At 41.7% G+C, this 18,944-nt stretch overlaps 1 protein-coding gene across 3 annotated transcripts in view; it reads left to right on the top strand.

Annotated features, from left to right (window-relative positions):
* Positions 1 to 1,268: 1,268 nt before the first annotated feature.
* The window catches only part of LOC119895913 (inactive serine/threonine-protein kinase TEX14-like), a 118,551-nt gene continuing 100,875 nt past the window's right edge, over positions 1,269 to 18,944 (top strand). For all 3 annotated transcript variants that reach the window (XM_038709329.1, XM_038709330.1, XM_038709328.1), the window contains exons 1-7: positions 1,269 to 1,353; positions 2,196 to 2,345; positions 3,215 to 3,329; positions 11,844 to 12,009; positions 13,128 to 13,273; positions 15,558 to 15,636; positions 17,644 to 17,777. In XM_038709329.1, coding sequence (XP_038565257.1) covers positions 1,347 to 1,353; positions 2,196 to 2,345; positions 3,215 to 3,329; positions 11,844 to 12,009; positions 13,128 to 13,273; positions 15,558 to 15,636; positions 17,644 to 17,777 — 797 coding nt within the window. In that variant the 5' untranslated portion in view covers positions 1,269 to 1,346. The remainder of the gene's footprint in view (positions 1,354 to 2,195; positions 2,346 to 3,214; positions 3,330 to 11,843; positions 12,010 to 13,127; positions 13,274 to 15,557; positions 15,637 to 17,643; positions 17,778 to 18,944) is intronic.

Raw genomic sequence — 18,944 nt, 5'->3', positions numbered from 1 at the left:
CTCTCAATATGTAAAATAATGTATTACAGGAGTATGAGACATCATGTAGCACTTAATTTCTTGATTTGGCTGTTGTTTATTAATGAACAAGTAACAATAATATTCAGAAAACATATGATTTTACATAATTACTTAACATATCTATCTAAAGAAACCTCATTTCTTGACTGGCAGTCTCTTCTCTCATAGATGACATCTTTGTCCTGTCTCAGACACCGTAGCTGTACTGCTCGCTTGGATAGGGGAGGGGGGGTGCAATTCACAACCCTCACCACTAGATGTCACTAAAATTTACACATTGAATCTTTAAGAAACCTGGTGCAGACCCCAACAATTTCATCAACTTCCGTCTTATTTCTAACCTTCATTTTCTTTCTAAAATCCTTGAAAAAACAGTTGGATATCAGGCCCATGTACACATTTCTGACAATAACCTCTATGGACCTCTATGAAGTTCCAGTCTGGTTTCCGTCCCTGCCATAGCACAGAAACAGCGCTGGTAAAAATCACCAATGATCTTCTCATGGAAGCTGATTCCGGACGACTAACTATTCTCATCCTCCTTGATCTGAGTGCAGCCTTTGACACCATCTCTCATAACATCCGCCTTAACAGATAAGTCTCTATTGGTTTCACTGACACACCCTTGGACTGCTTTTAATCATATCCCTCTGGTGGCACTCAGTTCATCCAACTCAAACACTTCAAATCAGAGCTATCCCCTATCACTAGTGGTGTTCCCCAGGGCTCTGTCCTGGGGCCCCTTCTGTTCATCAGCTATCTGCTTCCTCTTAGCCATGTCTTTCGTAAATTTAACATCCATTTCCACTGCTATGCAGATGACACCCAGCTCTACCTGTCCACCAAACCTACCACATCTCTCCCACCCACCTTCCTCTCTTATTGCCTAACGGAAATCAAATCCTGGTTCTCTTGCAACTTCCTCAAACTTAACAGTGACAAAACCAAGGTTCTCCTCATTGGCACCAAATCCATCCATCCATCCATCCATCCATCCATCCATCCATTGTCAACCGCTTATCCTGCATACAGGGGGGGCTGGAGCCAATCCCAGCTGACATCGGGCGCAAGGCAGCATGATACATGTCATTCTAAAAAAGGAGACAGCGATAGACTCTGTGACCTTGCCAACAGTAAAAATAAATAAGCATTAAATCATGCCATACTACATTTAAAAGCATTTTTATTGAAATGAGCGGCATAACGTCAGCTTACCTCCATCTAGCCTGTCCACATTACAGTGCCGTCTCCAGTAGAGCTGAGTGCTGGTCGGAGCCATCGGAGGGAGGGGATTGTGGGCGTGGCCAGGCGGTCAATGCAAACCCATGATTGGTCAGTCAAACCCACCAATAGAATCTCTTATTTTGACCATTTTTGACTCACAAAACTTTTCAACTCTCTCACTTGCAAAACGGTTTAGCCTGCAAAACTTTCTGACTCGCAAGGAAAACCTTTTGACTTGCAAAACTATTTTACTTGCAAAACTTTCTGACTCGCAAGGAAAACTTTTTCACTTGCAATCAAATAATATGACATAATAGCAATTAAAACTTTTTGTGACACAAAAGAGGCCTGTTTATTTTGAATTACAAACTTGATTTTTGATTGCAGTGCCATAAATATTCTCTCAAAACATTTTTTTGCTTGCATTAAAGAGACACAAAAATACCTTCATACCAGTGTACCAACTGTACAGATATCAGCTGTAAGCTAGCTAGCAGTGTGTGTTCACAGCTCAGACTATTACTGATCTCAAAAATTACCAGAAGGTTATTTTATTTTTTACCACAGAGCTCTCCTTTTTCTTTTCATTGTCTTATGCAGTCTTGTCTCTTCAGTCTCTCCAGCTTCTCTGGAGCCACAGAGGGCATTATACAACTGATTGTAGTGCTCCCCATAACTAGTTAACTGATTTAGAAAATCACACCCAAATTGTTAATGGAAACACATTTCACTCACTTTTAATAGAGGGACTGCACAAACACAACACACTCATTTTTACTAATTTGTGATCTAGGAAAGTCCCTTCATGCACATATTTGTTTCCATGGTTACCAAATGATCCTGTATTATTATATAAATCACTGTTGTTTTATTGCACTCAACATGTGAGGCTTGAAAGCACCCATGAAGAAAAACAGGCTTTAACAACTGTCACCTGACTGTACTGACAGCTGGGTGGACCAGAAGAAAGAGGATGACTGCATTGCCGTTCCCCTGTCCTGTACATGTGGGTGTGGTTACCACTGGAGGCATACACGCTCAACTGCACAAATGCACTTTGGACGGAAATCTAAGCAAGTTGGAGAAACTGCTGAAGAAGGGTATGTAACCTAGTTACTGTAATATTACTAGTATTTCTATTGTAAGTATACCTATTGGTATACATCTAGGTTGGTATCATGCAAATAAAGATTAATTTAATACATAGATTGTATTAAAGAAGTGGACATACCTAGAGATGCACCAATTACAATTTTCTTGGCCGATTCTTATTTCAAGTTTGTGAAGTCTGATTCAAATTTTTTTTCATTCTAAGAACTATAACTGACAGCATACACAAAAAAAATTTTAACCTCTCTTTTTATTTCTTCATTAGGATCCCCATTAGCACCTGATAGGCATTAGCAATTCTTCCATTCAACTACGTTCTTTAAAAAACACTGACTATTAAATAACTTTTACGTTTTCTCCCAAAAAAACTACAACAACTAGCGATTTGGACTTTTTCACCCGTGATTCCGTTTTTACGACAGTATGTAAGACGTGTTCAACCATTAATGCACTATGCATCTGTTCAATATATAAATGATTACAACTGCAAAAAATGTGTAAATACATCCTTCTTCAGGACACAACACAAAGGTAAGGACTTCATAATGCACCTGCCTTAGGCCATGCGGACAACCTGCCTGTAAGATGTACTATGGTAGTGTTTCTCAATGGGGGTGGTACTGATTGACGTCTGCACAAAAGGTGTGTTTATGTTGCTTTACCTGGGATGTGCTGTAAAATATCCACCGTGTCTGCGTCTTCTAACGTACCACCAGATGACGTCTCTCTCTCTCTCTTTGTGTGTTTCCCTGCACAGCGATATTCTTAAATCAGGCATCCAGTGCTTAAAATAAAGGGACACACACACTTAAAATGCAAACCAACAAACATGCCCTTAACGTTTTCTGGTGTGTTCCAGGTGTTGATGTGAACTGTTCAAATCACTTGGGACAGACTCCATTGTACTGTGCTGCTCTGTTGGGCCAGGTGAAGGTGACGGAGCTACTCCTGCATTATGGAGCTGACCCCAACCAGTAAGTCTGGGACTGGCACTCATTCTAAGGATACTTAAATATGCCTCTAAATCTAAATCTAAAATCTTGTTCATAAAGTTTGAATTATTTTGTTTTAAAAACAACAAAGGTGTTGACTTGAGTTGCATGACTTGGACTTGACTCATAAATCTGATGACTCTGACTCTGTGACTTAATATGGGGTAATATGGAGTTTTCAGTGGCCACTAGTGCTGCGGTTTAAAGATTGCAACCAGGTGTGTGCTCGTACGCGTGCTCTCTTGAACTCATGAGCGAACATAACCCGAAACACAACCGCTTTCATGTTTAGGCTCTGTTACTTCAACGTTCCCACCTCAGAGGCAGATCAGCACTGGCTCTGTTCCTTTCATACAGCGCAGCGAGACACTGGCATATTGGCACGATAGTCCCGGGAAAAAAAGGCAGTGTGAGAGCTACTATAGAGACAGGGAGACAGCTTCACACAACATGCTGGAAACTCAGGTAAACTCCCACTGCAATGTTACAGTTATGTTTTTCTCAGCTAGAGGTTGAAATAATCCATGCTCGTTACATGATAACGTTACATTTACTGCATTTAGCCAATTCATTGGCGTTAGCTCACCTGTATGCTTTTCAGTAATGTTACTACTGTAAAACTTTGATTAATAGCCCAGGCTTTTATTTGCTAAAATCACTGAATTGACCCTGCCTTTATTTGGGACAGGCGTCCATATGGGACAGGCCTTTAATTCTTTTCGCACAAAACAGAAATAGACTACTATGAAACAGTTTATTTATTTCAAACAGAATATTACTTGTATAAAAATGATCCAATAATATCATATACATGTCATTCATTTGATCTAGCTCCAACAGACGGCTTATGCGCTTTTATTTTGTAGGTAGCAATATAACGAAAACAACAACATGGTGCAGGATGAGAAAAATACAAGGTACAAGGTTTATTTGTCATTATACAGCACAAGGCTGCATAACGTAACAATAAAGTGTGTCAGAAGTTAGCAGACAGAGAGCGATGGACTTCACATGACAGGATTCACAAATGGATTAATTTTTATGAAAAGCTGTTTGGATTCTTTTGACCGGTGGACTCTTAAAGACTAAAGGAAGATAAATAATCAAGGAAGGGACACATTCGGTTCAAAGGTAACATGAGTCAGCACTTTTATTTCCTTTTCATCTCTTGTACCAGGTAAATCTTAGGCTTTGGGGCTCGTTGTTTCCGTTAAATGAACTGAGCGATTGATTTGTGGAGAATCTAACCCATCTAACGATGTGTAGCATGTCCATACTGACATAAGCTTTTGATCATACATTTAAACATTAATATTTGCATTAACGATCTAAGCAGCTTAGAAGCAGCTAAAGCAGGCGACACCGCAGGGTTTAAGGTTTTATACATACAGAGAACTTCTATAAAAACCAGACAAGGCTTTTAATGGGGACCTGCGTTATTTATCAAAATGTGTTCCCACACCAGGCCAGTAAACGGGCCAGTAAGCAGCTATTTGGAGCTATTAATTGAAGTTTTAAGGTATTTGTGTATCAAAGGAGGCTCAGCAATGTCGACACCGCTAAATATAGTGGATGATAACGAAACGGTTAGTGAGCTATACTAAAGTTATAAATGAGATTGCTGGCACACTTTATTTATTATTTTTTGGTTAGACCACAGTAAGTAACATTACTGTAGTGTCTGGTTCTAATATTGTTTTGCTGGCCTGCACAGTAATTTTGCATTATTGTATATTACATGGGTCACATAAGTTTCAGCAACTGGAGAAGCTATATACCCGAGTATCAGTAAAACGACAATAAATCTAAATTGAACGTTACAAAGCAAACAGCAGTAGGACCTAAAGTAGCTGGCTGCTCCTGCCTTGCATCAAGGCTAGTAAATGAATCGTTCCACATTTGCTTTGTTCCATATCATCCTTTCTTGCAGGCTAAATCAACACTTTGACATACTGTAATACCAGTAGTATACAGGATAGTAATATGTGTCGTGTTAGCTGGTGAAGTAATGTGGAAAGCCATAACAATATATTGCACCGGATAACATTAGCAACGGCTCGGCGTTAGTCAGCGCGCTAACATGACACTTACTGTGTTTCTCCAGACTCTCTGATGTGTTTTCATCGACATCATCTGAACCTCACCTAGAGTTTATGTGGAGTCTGTTTTTTTGCTGGGAGTTGTTTTATGGTGTTAGTGGACTGCATGTCTGCCGTGTTGTTGCTGTAGTCAGAGGGAGGCTCGGGAGCACGCACAGGGCTGAAATACGACCTGGTGCCTTCACATTTATTGTAGAATAGTGGCTGTTCCAAGCAACTGAGAAAACAGGTGTGGGCTTCATTTCTAAGTGAGGTTAGAGCCCTGTAACAATAAGGGAAATTTGCTTCATTAAGTGATTACATTGAAACACTACATACAGCCCCTTTAACTCTAACTTTTGCCTTCTTAGAATCACTTGATACCCACAGGTCTCATCAGGCCCATGAGGGGATGTAAAAAATATATAAATATATATATTTGGCCCGCCAAATATAGTATAGTTTATAGTTTAATGCCAAAATAAGCTACCCTTTTGATATAATTACAATTAAAACACAATCTTTTAAGCTGGAGGATGAACACAGACTGTTTCAAGAAAGATGGATGAAGCAGTATTTTTTATGGAGTTTAACTGCAATGCTATCTGCCTCATATGCAACAAAAAAGTTGTTTTAAAGGAATATAATATCAATCACCATTACTGAACTTAACACGGTGAGTAGTATGAGAAGTACCAGGGAGACGAGAGGACAACACGAGCCACGCAGCTAAAGAGAGGATTTATATCTCAGCAAAGTATTTTTTGTAAAGCCAAAAAGGACGCTGATACTGCAGTTGAAGCAAGTTATGCGGTGAGTGAATTAATTGCCAAAGTCGAAAAGCCATTTACTGAAGGGAGGTTTATGAGGCACTGCATGGTGAAAGTTGCGGATATTTTATGCCCAGAAATAAAGAGCTTGTTCAACAATACAGCGCAATCTGCAAACATGTTGGTGGAGCGCATCAGCGAGTTATCAAGTGACATTTATGTTACTTGATTAAGTTAAAGCTTCACTGCATTCTCTGTGGCGCTTGATGAAAGCACAGATAAAACCGACATGGCTTGGCTCTCAATTTTCATCAGGTGTATCAATGAGAAGAGTTTGTGTCCAATGCACTTCCGCACCACATCCAACAAAATATTTCAGCAGCTGTGTGACATGTTTGAGTGTGCTGGTTTACCGTTGAGCCGACTGGTAGGTATTACAACTGACGGAGCACAATCTATGACAGGCAGGAAGAACAGCCTGGTTGCGCTGGTACGAAGAAAGTAAGAAAAGGAAAAAGCAGTTCCAGCAGTAGTTCTGCACTGCATTACACACCAACAGGCACTGCGAGAAAGTGCTTGAAATATGTCTGTTGTCCTGAAATGTATTAATTACATCAGATCCAAGAAATTGAGTCAGCATATGTTCGAAAATGTCCTGAGGAGATTCTTTGAGTTAAGAGCAGGGGTAAAGAGATTCATGAAAGATGGCAGAATGGATGTTCCTGAGTTTAATGATCCAAAATGGTTGATGGATCTTTCTAATGGACATGGAGCTGAACATCCTTAACCTGAAGCTTTAGGGCCCTGATCAGCTTATCACAGCAACTTATGAAAATGTGAAAGCTTTCTCCGCAAAACTGAGATTGTGGAAATGTCCACTTTCTGCAAAAAACCTCAGCCATTTACCATCACGGGACTTATTCATCTATGTGTATGTCTGCGTTTGTTATTTTATTCTTTATTTATCTATTTTTAACTCAATCTTTCTTTTTGGTATATTGTGCTGTGTTTGTGGAATGGTACACGCACTGATGCTCAACGGATAAATAAAGTTTTTTGAATTGAATTGGTCATGCAGATCTCTTGTAGAGGAAGGCATGTCATTCAGTGGTGATAAATATGTATCTGCTGTTGAAAACTTTGAGTGCTTTGCTGATTTCAAGACACACTGTGACACTTTCCAACTTTTTGCAGACCCCTTCTCAGCTGATGTGGAGAGTGTCCCAGGTGTGTTGCAAGTGGAACTAATTGACTAAAGCTGATGATACACGGGCCAACTTTTTTGAGCAATGTTGGTGGGCAATCTTGCTAGTGACAAGTCCGACTAACGTTTTGAACGGATAGCGGTGGTGCAGGGCGGGTGGTGGGGGAAGGGGACTATGGTAATAGGCTTTACTCATTACCATTGACGGCAATGTTGCCCTGCACGATTGCTTTAAAAGTTGCTCCGTGTATCATCAGCTTTACAGTGTAACAGTGAACTAAATTCAGGGAAGCACAGGGAAAAGCACATCTGATAAGACAATTTCTGAGGAATACATCCATCCATGCTTCTTAGTACTGTCCAAAGTGTTCATTCAGTTAATGTGCCTTTTTGGAAGCACATATCTGTGTGAGAAACATTTCTCAACTCTGAAGTACAGGTCCAGGCCTACTGATGCCCATCTTGAAGCTGTACTTGGGGTTTCAACTGCAACCTCTATCAGGGCAAATGTGTCTCAGTTGTGTGAGAAGAAGCGCTGCCAAGTTTCTGACGAGAATTAAAATAAAGTAGGCCTATGAGCCTACAAAGTTGCTTTTCTCTCTCCTCCTCCACTGTGCGAACAGCGCCATCTTAATCACGTCGTAGTAAATGTCTGTGTGAAACTGTGCTATATACACTGCTCAAAAAAATAAAGGGAACACTTAAACAACACAATGTAACTCCAAGTCAATCACACTCCTGTGAAATCAAGCTGTCCACTTAGGAAGCAACACTGATTGACAATCAATTTCACATGCTGTTGTGCAAATGGAATAGACAACAGGTGGAAATTATAGGCAATTAGCAAGACACCCCCAATAAAGGAGTGGTTCTGCAGGTGGTGACCACAGACCACTTCTCAGTTCCTATGCTTCCTGGCTGATGTTTTGGTCACTTTTGAATGCTGGCGGTGCTTTCACTCTAGTGGTAGCATGAGACGGAGTCTACAACCCACACAAGTGGTTCAGGTAGTGCAGCTCATCCAGGATGGCACATCAATGCGAGCTGTGGCAAGAAGGTTTGCTGTGCCTGCCAGCGTAGTGTCCAGAGCATGGAGGCGCTACCAGGAGACAGGCCAGTACATCAGGAGACGTGGAGGAGGCTGTAGGAGGGCAACAACCCAGCAGCAGGACCGCTACCTCCACCTTTGTGCAAGGAGGAGCAGGAGGAGCACTGCCCTGCAAAATGACCTCCAGCAGGCCACAAATGTACATGTGTCTGCTCAAACGGTCAGAAACAGACTCCATGAGGGTGGTATGAGGGCCCGACGTCCACAGGTGGGGGTTGTGCTTACAGCAGGACGTTTGGCATTTGCCAGAGAACACCAAGATTGGCAAATTAGCCACTGGCGCCCTGTGCTCTTCACAGATGAAAGCAGGTTCACACTGAGCACATGTGACAGACGTGACAGAGTCTGGAGACGCCGTGGAGAACGTTCTGCTGCCTGCAACATCCTCCAGCATGACCGGTTTGGCGGTGGGTCAGTAATGGTGTAGGGTGGCATTTCTTTGGGGGGCCGCACAGCCCTCCATGTGCTCACCAGAGGTAGCCTGACTGCCATTAGGTACCGAGATGAGATCCTCAGACCGCTTGTGAGACCATATACTGGTGCGGTTGGCCCTGGGTTCCTCCTAATGCGAGACAATGCTAGACCTCATGTGGCTGGAGTGTGTCAGCAGTTCCTGCATGAGGAAGGCATTGATGCTATGGACCGGCCCGCCCGTTCCCCAGACCTGAATCCAATTGAGCACATCTGGGACATCATGTCTCGCTCCATCCACCAACACCACATTGCACCACAGACTGTCCAGGAGTTGGCGGATGCTTTAGTCCAGAGGTCACCTCATCAGGAGCATGGCCAGGCGTTGTAGGGAGGTCATACAGGCACGTGGAGGCCACACATACTACTGAGCCTCATTTTGACTTGTTTTAAGGACATTACATCAAAGTTGGATCGGCCTGTAGTGTGATTTTCCACTTTGACTCCAAATCCAGACCTCCATGGGTTGATAAATTTGATTTCCATTGATAATTTTTGTGTGATTTTGTTGTCAGCACATTCAACTACGTAAAGAAAGGAGTATTTAATGAGATTATTTCATTCATTCAGATCTAGGATGTGTTATTTTAGTGTTCCCTTTATTTTTTTGAGCAGTGTAGTTATATGGAGCAATTGAATTAATCAAATTAATTGATGAATCGTTTCAGCTCTAAACACCAATAATAACACCTTTACCTGTCGCTGTCCGCTCTGTGCGTGTGCCTCAAAAAGCAGACAAGAGGGCCAAAGCAGCGACTGGCTAAAATGTTGCAACATTCATTCTTATGTAAATAAACACACATGTAAACACAATGGGCAATATCAAGGTCAGTAAAAATGGTCGAGGTCCTGTCCATATAGCGCATAATAAGTTGATAATGTAATTATTGTGACAGGCCGAACAGAGCACTGAACTCGTCCAGGCGAACAGCACTGATCAATTGGTAGGGCTATGTGGATGACACATGGTTCAAAATCAGAACACATCAACTCAGTGGACATAACATCAAGTTCACACAATAGGATGTGAGTAACAACAGTTTGGCCTTCTTGGACTGTGTCCTAAACACTGAAGAGGGCAGGAGCCCCCACTAAACACTTTTGTGTTACACTTTGACTCTCACCACTGTAGCATAAGCTAGGGGTTATCAGAAGCCTGCACCACAGAGCAGCCCAAGCCCAAGAAGAGGAAGGATGCACTTAAAGCTATGGATATTCAAACTGAACCTTTGTGAAGAGCCACAAGATCCAGGAAGAACACCAAAACTTTTTCAACATCCCTGTGTTTTTTAACCCCAAAGACATATACTGATCCACCTGAAAGACCTTACATCCAAACAAAACAAAAGCAATCTAGTACATGCTGTTCAATGCACTGAAAAATGCACAGACCTGTATATTGGCAACAACCACCACACAACGCATGGCTCAGCCCAACACAGAAGGGCCAGCTCCTAGGGACCTCAAGACTCAAGACAACAAAGTGGTGTTGCACTTGATTTTAACCCACCTTGGATAGGGATGGGACCCAGACACAGAACATCAAGGCAGAGCAGGTTTAGTTTAGCTGTGTTTTATTAACAGTGAAACAAAAGTTGTACACTGGCAGCAGTGTCTGACAATAGCAAATAAATCAAAAAGGGAAGAAACAAGAGCAAGGGCAAGTGTCTCAGGCAGCCAGCCAGAGGGCTGGACAGGGCCTGAGCAGGAAACGTCAGGTGTGTGGCCTGGTCCAGAAGATGATCAAGAGGCAGGACCAAAGGGTGAGCCGGTCCATTAAGGCAACCAGTAGGCAAGCGGCCTAGGTGCAACCACTCTGGAGGCTGGGCAGAAAGCTGGCAGCAAAGACGTGATTAACCCCTTTAAAGGTCGTGAAGATGAAAGATCCTCTCAGGAGGAACTGCTCTGGATGACAGCAGTGTGATTGGAAAACAGGATCAGAGGCTGAAGTGTGGGATCAGGGCCCAGCAACTGGCGATCTGAGTGGAGGCTGGTGACAAGGCAGCAGAACTGGAGGCAGACGACAGGGCACAAGGACTATTGGCCGGTGAGACAGAGGCAAGACCGGAGGCTGGTGAGAGGGCAGCAAGACTGGAGGCTGGCGAAACAGGAGGGGGCTGAAGCACAGGATCAGGTAACTGCTGCAGCTCATCAGGATCAGCAGCTCAGAAACTGGTAACATCTGAAGTTCTTGCTCAGAGGATTGCTGTAGTGCAGGAACGGGCAGAAAATTATTGAAGCTCAGAAGGAACAGGAAGTTGCTGCAACTCAGGAGGAACAGGTGACCAATGCAGAACAGGTTCCGAAAATTGCTGCATCACCGGAACAGAAAACAGGGACTGGTGACAGCCTCCATATGATGCGCCAACACATACAATAAGTGGGTCTGATGTAGGCTACTCTCACGTGGGCAACGCGCCTCCTTGTTTACAAAGCAAAAGAAGGAGAAATTTTAATCTGCCAGTGTGTTTTACGTGCGCTGGCTCGGCTAATAGCAAATTGTTGAAACAAGCAACAACATTCAGTAAGAGAAACTAAATTCAGATCTGATAAACGATATCAAACATAGAACCAGTAATACAATACTGTACTTCTAAAGGTTATAAAATTGGAAAAAGTGTTTTTGGAACTGTAAACTGTGGGACAGGGCATGTAATGTTTAGGACAGGAAATGCAAAGTCTAGGAGATGGACTTGACTTGAGACTTGTTGGTCTTGACTTAGGACTTTATTCAGATCTTCCTAGCCAAGCCTTACAAAACAATAACTTTGTCACACCTCTGCTGTTTACATCAACTGTCTTACAACAAAGAGAATGATAGCTATCAGGTGACAGTATATTAACATATAAACAACTTTCTTCTAGTCGCTGTGAGGACTGGAGCACCCCAGTTCATGCAGGCGTATTCTCCTGTAACCCTTCAGTAGTGAGTAGCTTGCTGGATGCTGGAGGAGATTTAAGACTCCATGATGTGGAAGGCAGGACGCCCTTTGACTGGCTCAGGGCTGCGAAGCAGGAAGGCAGCGCCAGGGTAAGCTGCCGAGTGGAAACAGCTCAATTTTGTGTCCGTGTTCTCTAATATGCATAGATGCAACAACAGTGTGACGGGTGAAAGAGCTATTCCAGGGATTGCATATCCATTAACAAACAGTCAAAGAAGCGGACACTGGGATATCCTGACTCTTATTCCCTAGTTTGGGTCAAACTCCAAAAACACTGAATTCTACAATTGCTCTGAGGTGGGAATACACTGAGATATGTACTGAACTTTCTTCTAGTTCGAGATCTAGTTCTGACACTACTATGCCCTTTTCGGACATGGAATACTTATATTAGCTGGCTTCATCTATCTGTCAAAGTGAGTTTGTCATTTAGAAACAAAAGTTGTCTTTTTTGTTAATGTTCCTTACAAATAAAGAGAGAGAGAACAAGAGCAGAGTTGGGATATAGTATGATTTCCTTTCACAGGCTGCATCATTAATGGATTTTAAAACTTTTCTGTTGAAGCCTTAATACGGTCCAATACCCTTTTCCCAGTGAGTCCACTGATATATTTTCACATCATTTTCCCTTCTTTTAATGTTATTAGAGAGCAGATTCTGGTGCCTGTTTTACGGTACACAGTGGACAAGCATTGAAAAACAGAATGATAAGTTGAGACTTTCATTCTTAAGTTGCTGTCATGCCGTATGTATAATATTTTTCTTGATAATTTATTCATCTGCACAGTTAACATGGATGGACACTGAAAATAAATAGAGAAAGTGCTGGTCAAATTATTACTGTGGGTGTTCTCTTCTGGAAAATAGTTTTTATAGACTTTCTAGTATGAGAAGAATCTCCTCAACAACTTTCACAGTGTTCCTAGATTATTAAACTGGTTTTGTGCATAAGATGATTGAAATAATACATTCATTACAGTGATCTTAGATTGTGGAACAAGACACACATCTCTCTGCATGCTGCATCCCTTAATCTGACAGCATTCACCTCAGACTTGTGCCATGTTGACAGTGATACAGAAATGTTATAGGCCCCAGCTTCAAGATTGTTGTCGTGACTTTTCAGTAAAAATGACATTTTCAGAGATGAGACCAGCATTACTGGTCTGATTAACTGGTCTAATCCATCTGATTAATGTATCATTAGATGCAAGACTTCCTGGGGAGATGCATCTCTTCGATGCAACAGCTGTGTCAGAGCCCAGGCGTGACAAAACTCCACTGTAGGCCGTCCCACATCTCAGCCTCCATCTTGTTACACCCTGTATCTTTGCTGGATCGCATGAAATCACGGTATGTTGCACTACATATATACAGCGTCATATTGTTTCATGTTCAGTGCATTCATGTTTTTGCATTGCTTTGACCTTTCTCTTTAGGCCCACCTTTTTCACACAACACTAAATGGTCGTCATTTAGGCCTACATGTCTTTCATGTGAATATTGGTTAAAATCATAGGCTGTATATAAGAAATGGATGTAGTCATCATGACGTCATCCGTTGGTTTGTGGACTGCTGTTTTGAAGCATTGAGTATGACCGATGCCATGTTGAGTTTTTGCAACCAGGAAGTGCCCGGAAGTGACCATATTTGGATGAGAGGGTGGAGCTAACGGCTGTGTGCGGAGCTAGCTTGCTTGCTTAGCTAGGTGCAACTGTAACTCACGTTAACTGTCATTTTAACAGGGCTGATAACTTTGTCTAGCGAACAACAGTCTTAAAACTAAATGTACTCAACAGAGAAAGTGAACAGCCAACTCCTAATAAGCTTTTTCAACGGTGCTGGTTAAAATTTACACAGTGCCGAGGGTATGAGTTGGCTCTAGCCTGATTGACAGGTTGCCATGGTAACGACTTGTCAATCATAGATAATCCCGCCCTGAAACATACTCTCCTTAATGGTCTGTTTTAAAATAAATGGGACCATAATTTACTAAATGAACATCATGCTGTATTGAAGAAGACTTGAAACTAGTGACTGAGACCATAAACTCATCAGGAAAGTGTTTACTGAGGTAATTATTCAGCTGAGAAGTAGGGTCATTTTGCCATTATTTCTAATGGAACTGGACTTCTTTTTGCAACCAGAAGAGTCGCCCCCTGCTGGCCGTTCAAAAGAATGCAGGTTTCAGGGACTTCCGCTTTGGAGTCACGTCTCAGACCAGAAGCCCTCAGCACCACTTCAACAGCCAAGAGACTTGCTTGTCAACAGCGTAAAAAAATGCCCAAATGCAGTGTTGATGTAAGCTGGTACTCACTGGCATGCAGTACAGGCAATTCTACATTTTACTCTTTGGCGTACCAGGACTTTTTCTTACGTACTGGTACCTCACAAGCTGTTGGTACTCTTCCCTCTCCACCGTTGGATACAGACTAGTGATCTAAGATAAGATCCAGTGCTTTTATCAAAGCGTGTGGATATTTCTCATCAATGTCACTTCTTTTAAACTGACCACAGCCTCGATGGGGTGGGACATTAAAAAAAGTTTGACGTGGTGCTACAGCAATTTTCTTGCACAAGGATTTAATAATGAGAACAAGGTACCATAATTAAACTGCTGGAACTGGAATTTAAATTATACTAGTGGTAAGCTATAGGATCCTTTTATCTGAAATTATAATACCTACACTAACATTAGCACTAATCAAACAAGACAGAAAACAAAATGTTACAAATAGGCCTATAAACAATCTGTAGGCAGATTCTAGCCAAGTAAAATTTGTGGGAATAATTGTCTCTCTTCTTGAGAGCAACACGTTCCTCTTGTTATGTTTTACTAAAATTATTGTTGTAATACAAATTGTTGTCCACCTACTGCGGTTGTCCGTCTGCCTCCTGCCCCCACTGTCCTCTTTATTGAAAAACAAAATATGGTTACACTGTGTGTGTGTGTGTGTGTGTGTGTGTGTGTGTGCTTGTGTTTGGGTGTGTACTGTTTTGTTCTCCTACTGAAGAATATTATATGTTCTAAGACGTTTTATCCAAACCTCATTAAAGCTAGCACCACAGCACACAGTTTTAGCTAAGCTAAATAGCAGTCTGACCTTGAAATGCTTTTATTGTGGTAATAAGGCTGAAACAGAGCTTTACTAAAAGTGCTAAAAGCTTTTGGTTTAGCTGTCTTCAGAAGTACTTTTTTTAGAATTATCAATGTAGTGCAGAGAAAAATGTATAAATGAAAACCAAGCAGGCAGTTCAACAGGCGTCTTTCAGTGAGACCTACCTCAGGTAGAGTATCGAGGGCAGAACAACACCACAGATGCTCTTCCCCTGCCACCGCAGTAATAGCCACAGGTCAGAGCTATAGAGATAGCCATACACTCTCATATACCCACTCACATCTGGTTTCTGATTCAGTGTGGGTGGCATTGTGTTTTGTACACTTCAAATATAGAGTACTTTGTTGTTGTTCTACTAAAAAATAATTAATATACAAAAATATTACTACATAATCAAATATATATGAAATAATAACATCGGGTAATTTGAATAAACACCATTTTCTGATGAACAGTGCACAGTTGTTGGTTGTGTACTGTATAAACAACTGACTGTGTGTGTTTCCTCTCCTTTTAGTGAAATTGACATGCAGTCCAAAAAGTGGACAAACAGCAAGTCTTCCTGTCCAACAGCCCACTGTTTAGGTTTTGGGAAGGTATATCACATCATACAGTATACCAGGAGTTTTCTACCTTTTTAAAACAACCTCATGCCACATCACCTTACCAAGCTGCAAAATGAAACATAGTGTAGCCTATCATAGTACATAATATTGTAAAGACTGCAGTGTTCCCACAGAATGACAGTGTACTGTGGTGGGGTTTATGTATTTTATTTGAGAATACGTTACCCTATTTATTGTAGCTTATTTCTTATTTCACCATTTTTATTCTACTAAATTCTCCAGCTAATTGTAGTGTTTACTCACCTTGCTTTTCCCTTCACTTCTGTTTTTAGGACACACCTACTCTTACTGCACACACACTGACTTGCCCGCCTTTCTGTCTCTCTGTCCATATGTGTGTCTGCTCTTTCTTCGTCAGCAGTTGGCTATGATTTATATTAAATCAACCAAATTGAACTTGATTCTGTTTTCACAGCAGGTGTCGTTCTCTCAGACAATAAAAAATAAACATCCTTAAGAAATACAGTTGTGGGGCGTGGTAAACATACTTGGTACAAGGCTGAGTCTTTACTGCAGCAACCCAGGTTCAAATTCAGCCTGTGGCCCTGCATTTCACCCCCTATCTCGTGCACGTGCAGTCGATATTGACTACCAGCTATATACAGCGTGTTAACCTCGAAAACCCTGCTGCATTCTAACATTAACTTAATACTCCTTATTAGCTAGGCTCCTTACATGCTTGCTAATAACTTTTTTAAGCCGGGTCTCCGACATTGACAGCGTTGTGTTGAACGGATTTGTGCAGCTGTGTTCATGGGGTAGAAGGAGAGAGAGCAAGAAAGAGAGGGACGGGTGAGAGAGAGAGAGGGATGAGCAAGAGGATGTGCTGCGCAAATGCGCTATGGCGCTCTGCAACCAAATATGATTTTAAATAGGCCTAGAAAAAAAAATCGAAAATCAATATGTGGCAGTCAGCATTGATATTGTGGTGGGCCACCACAAATAAATGAATGTATGGGAAACACTGGTCTTTATCTCCTTGGTTTTTCTGGCATTGAGCAGTAGGTTGTTCTCTGTCCACCACTCTGCAAGATTTTTGATTTCCTCCCGATATTAAGTCTCATGGTTGTTTGAAATCCGGCCGATGATGGTGGTGTCGTCCGCAAACTTCACAACAGAGTTCTCTCCATGTCGGGGATGCAGTCATGGGTTTAAATCAGGAACAGGAGGGGGCTGAGCACACAGCCCTGGGGGGCCCATGAGTGCTGAGTTTGCTGATTAGTTTCATGGGGAGATTGTATTGAATGCTGAGCACAAACAGCATTCTGACGTAGGTGTAGTTTTTCTCAAGGTGTGTGAGGGCTGAGTGGAGGGCAGCTGTAGTCGTTTAGACTAGACACTAGTACAGGAACGATGGTGGCTGTCTTGAAGCAGGTGGGAACCCTCTATTGAGACAGTGAGAGGTTGAAAATTTCAGTAATAACATCAACTAGCTAATTGGCTCAGGTTTTTATGGTATATGTCAGCTGGAGTAGGATTTCCGACTCGGAAAGTCAGGAGAACCCTTTACCCCCCGACTGTGTGATCCGAGATGGCTTCTCCGTGTATCAACAGTTAGTGATAGCGGTAGCTTATACTGTTTATTAGCACTTCTGTGTATTTGTGTCTCAATTTTCGTACACAAAGTGCTGTGGATACTGACAGTGGCCAGTCCTCTGGAGTAATGTGGCCACACACATGATGGGGGAGCTCCTGCTTTTGTAGCCTGTGATGTTTTTTATGGCCTGCCACATATCTTTGGTGTTGTTGGTGTTGAGGTCTCTCTCCAGTCTCTGCTGATGATGATGAGTCACAAATACATATTACATATATTTGTTAACACAAACAGGATCTACAGATACATTCAAAATACACAAATAAACACATCATGATTAACAAATAGAAATCAGTGACTTGAAAACCAGAATTTGATTGAATGCAATATTGATGTATAAAACTGTTAAATGAGAGGCCTGAGTGTTCTTCCTGTTTGCCTAGGTCTGTGTAAACAAGCCATGCCAGGGGTTGGCAATGCCAGCCTCTATTCCACTGATCAGAGAGAGTGATCTAACCATAACTGATGATGAACCACTGCTATCCTTCACCTGCGGCTCTATGATGTCCATGACCAAGTAAGACCATTACTAAATCACTCAGAACCATGTCTAGAACCACACTAGAAACACAGAATTCCAAGTATGTTGGCACATACAAGGAATTTAGTTGTCGGTAGCTCTCAATATTTCATACACAGTGCTGAGAAGCATTAGTATGGGAAGTTGGGGCTGAGGGGCTGCAGCAGCCCTGCTGACCAGAGTGAAACACAGTGAAAGTAACATTTTACTTAAATCCTCTCTGCTATAAAATACAAAACAATATGAGTGTGTTTGATTTTTGTTTTTTAACAAAAGCTTTAACAAAAGCCATTTTCTATAACAAAAGAAAGACAGAAAAGGATGACAATTTAAAACATAACATCGCTCAGCTCATCATAGACAATCTGTCTATGATGAGCTGAGCGATGTTATGTTTTAAATTGTAAGGAAGTGTAATAAGGAAGTGTTTTTAGCCATGTGTAATTTTTAAAATTTTTGTTTTGTTCGCTTCATGTGTAATGTTGAAAAGCAAATTCTTTTTCATAAAAAGAAAATAAATGAAAAAATATGTTCAGTCATGTTAAGACCCTTTTCCTGTTCACTGATTTGTTATACTCCATAGAAAGTACCGTACCAAAAACAATGACTGGGATAAATGATTTACATTTACATTATCGTATGCCAAAATAACATTATAATGAGACCCGAATGAGATTGGGTACAAAACAGGGATGCACTGGGAGTAAAAAATTACCCTGGACTTTGATCCAGACCAGCCCACCGGAACGGTCCACTGTATACCCCACCATGGCCGCGCTGCTAATGCACGCACGTACAGACAGGTCTAGCCTCTCATACAACCACCTAGCAGCATCCCAGCCATTAATCACTATTGCAGTACTACTTTAAAAAGGCTGCAGAACACACACTGAAATTGTCACGACTGAACTACCTCAAATCACATGAAGCCTCAACATAAAAAGACTAAAATATCCACAATCCTCTCTGACACAGAGAACTGTCAAACAGCTGCTCAGTGTCAGCTGGTTGGCTTTAAGTCATGGGAGTAGACAATAAAAAACTGGTTGAACACCTCGTGAATCACTGATACTGAAGTGATTTATTTTACACAAAATCCCCACAGGACAGCGAAATGTAAACATTCAGAGCTTTACTCATGTTAAACATCAGATTCGAGTTTTT

The sequence above is a fragment of the Micropterus salmoides genome, unplaced genomic scaffold (genome assembly GCF_014851395.1).
Source record: "Micropterus salmoides isolate LMB-PRFRI ecotype aquatic unplaced genomic scaffold, ASM1485139v1 Ms_hic_scaffold_9, whole genome shotgun sequence".
Lineage (NCBI taxonomy): Eukaryota > Metazoa > Chordata > Actinopteri > Centrarchiformes > Centrarchidae > Micropterus > Micropterus salmoides.
The sequence above is the reverse complement of the archived record's forward strand: the minus strand, read 5'-3'. Positions and strand labels throughout refer to the sequence as shown.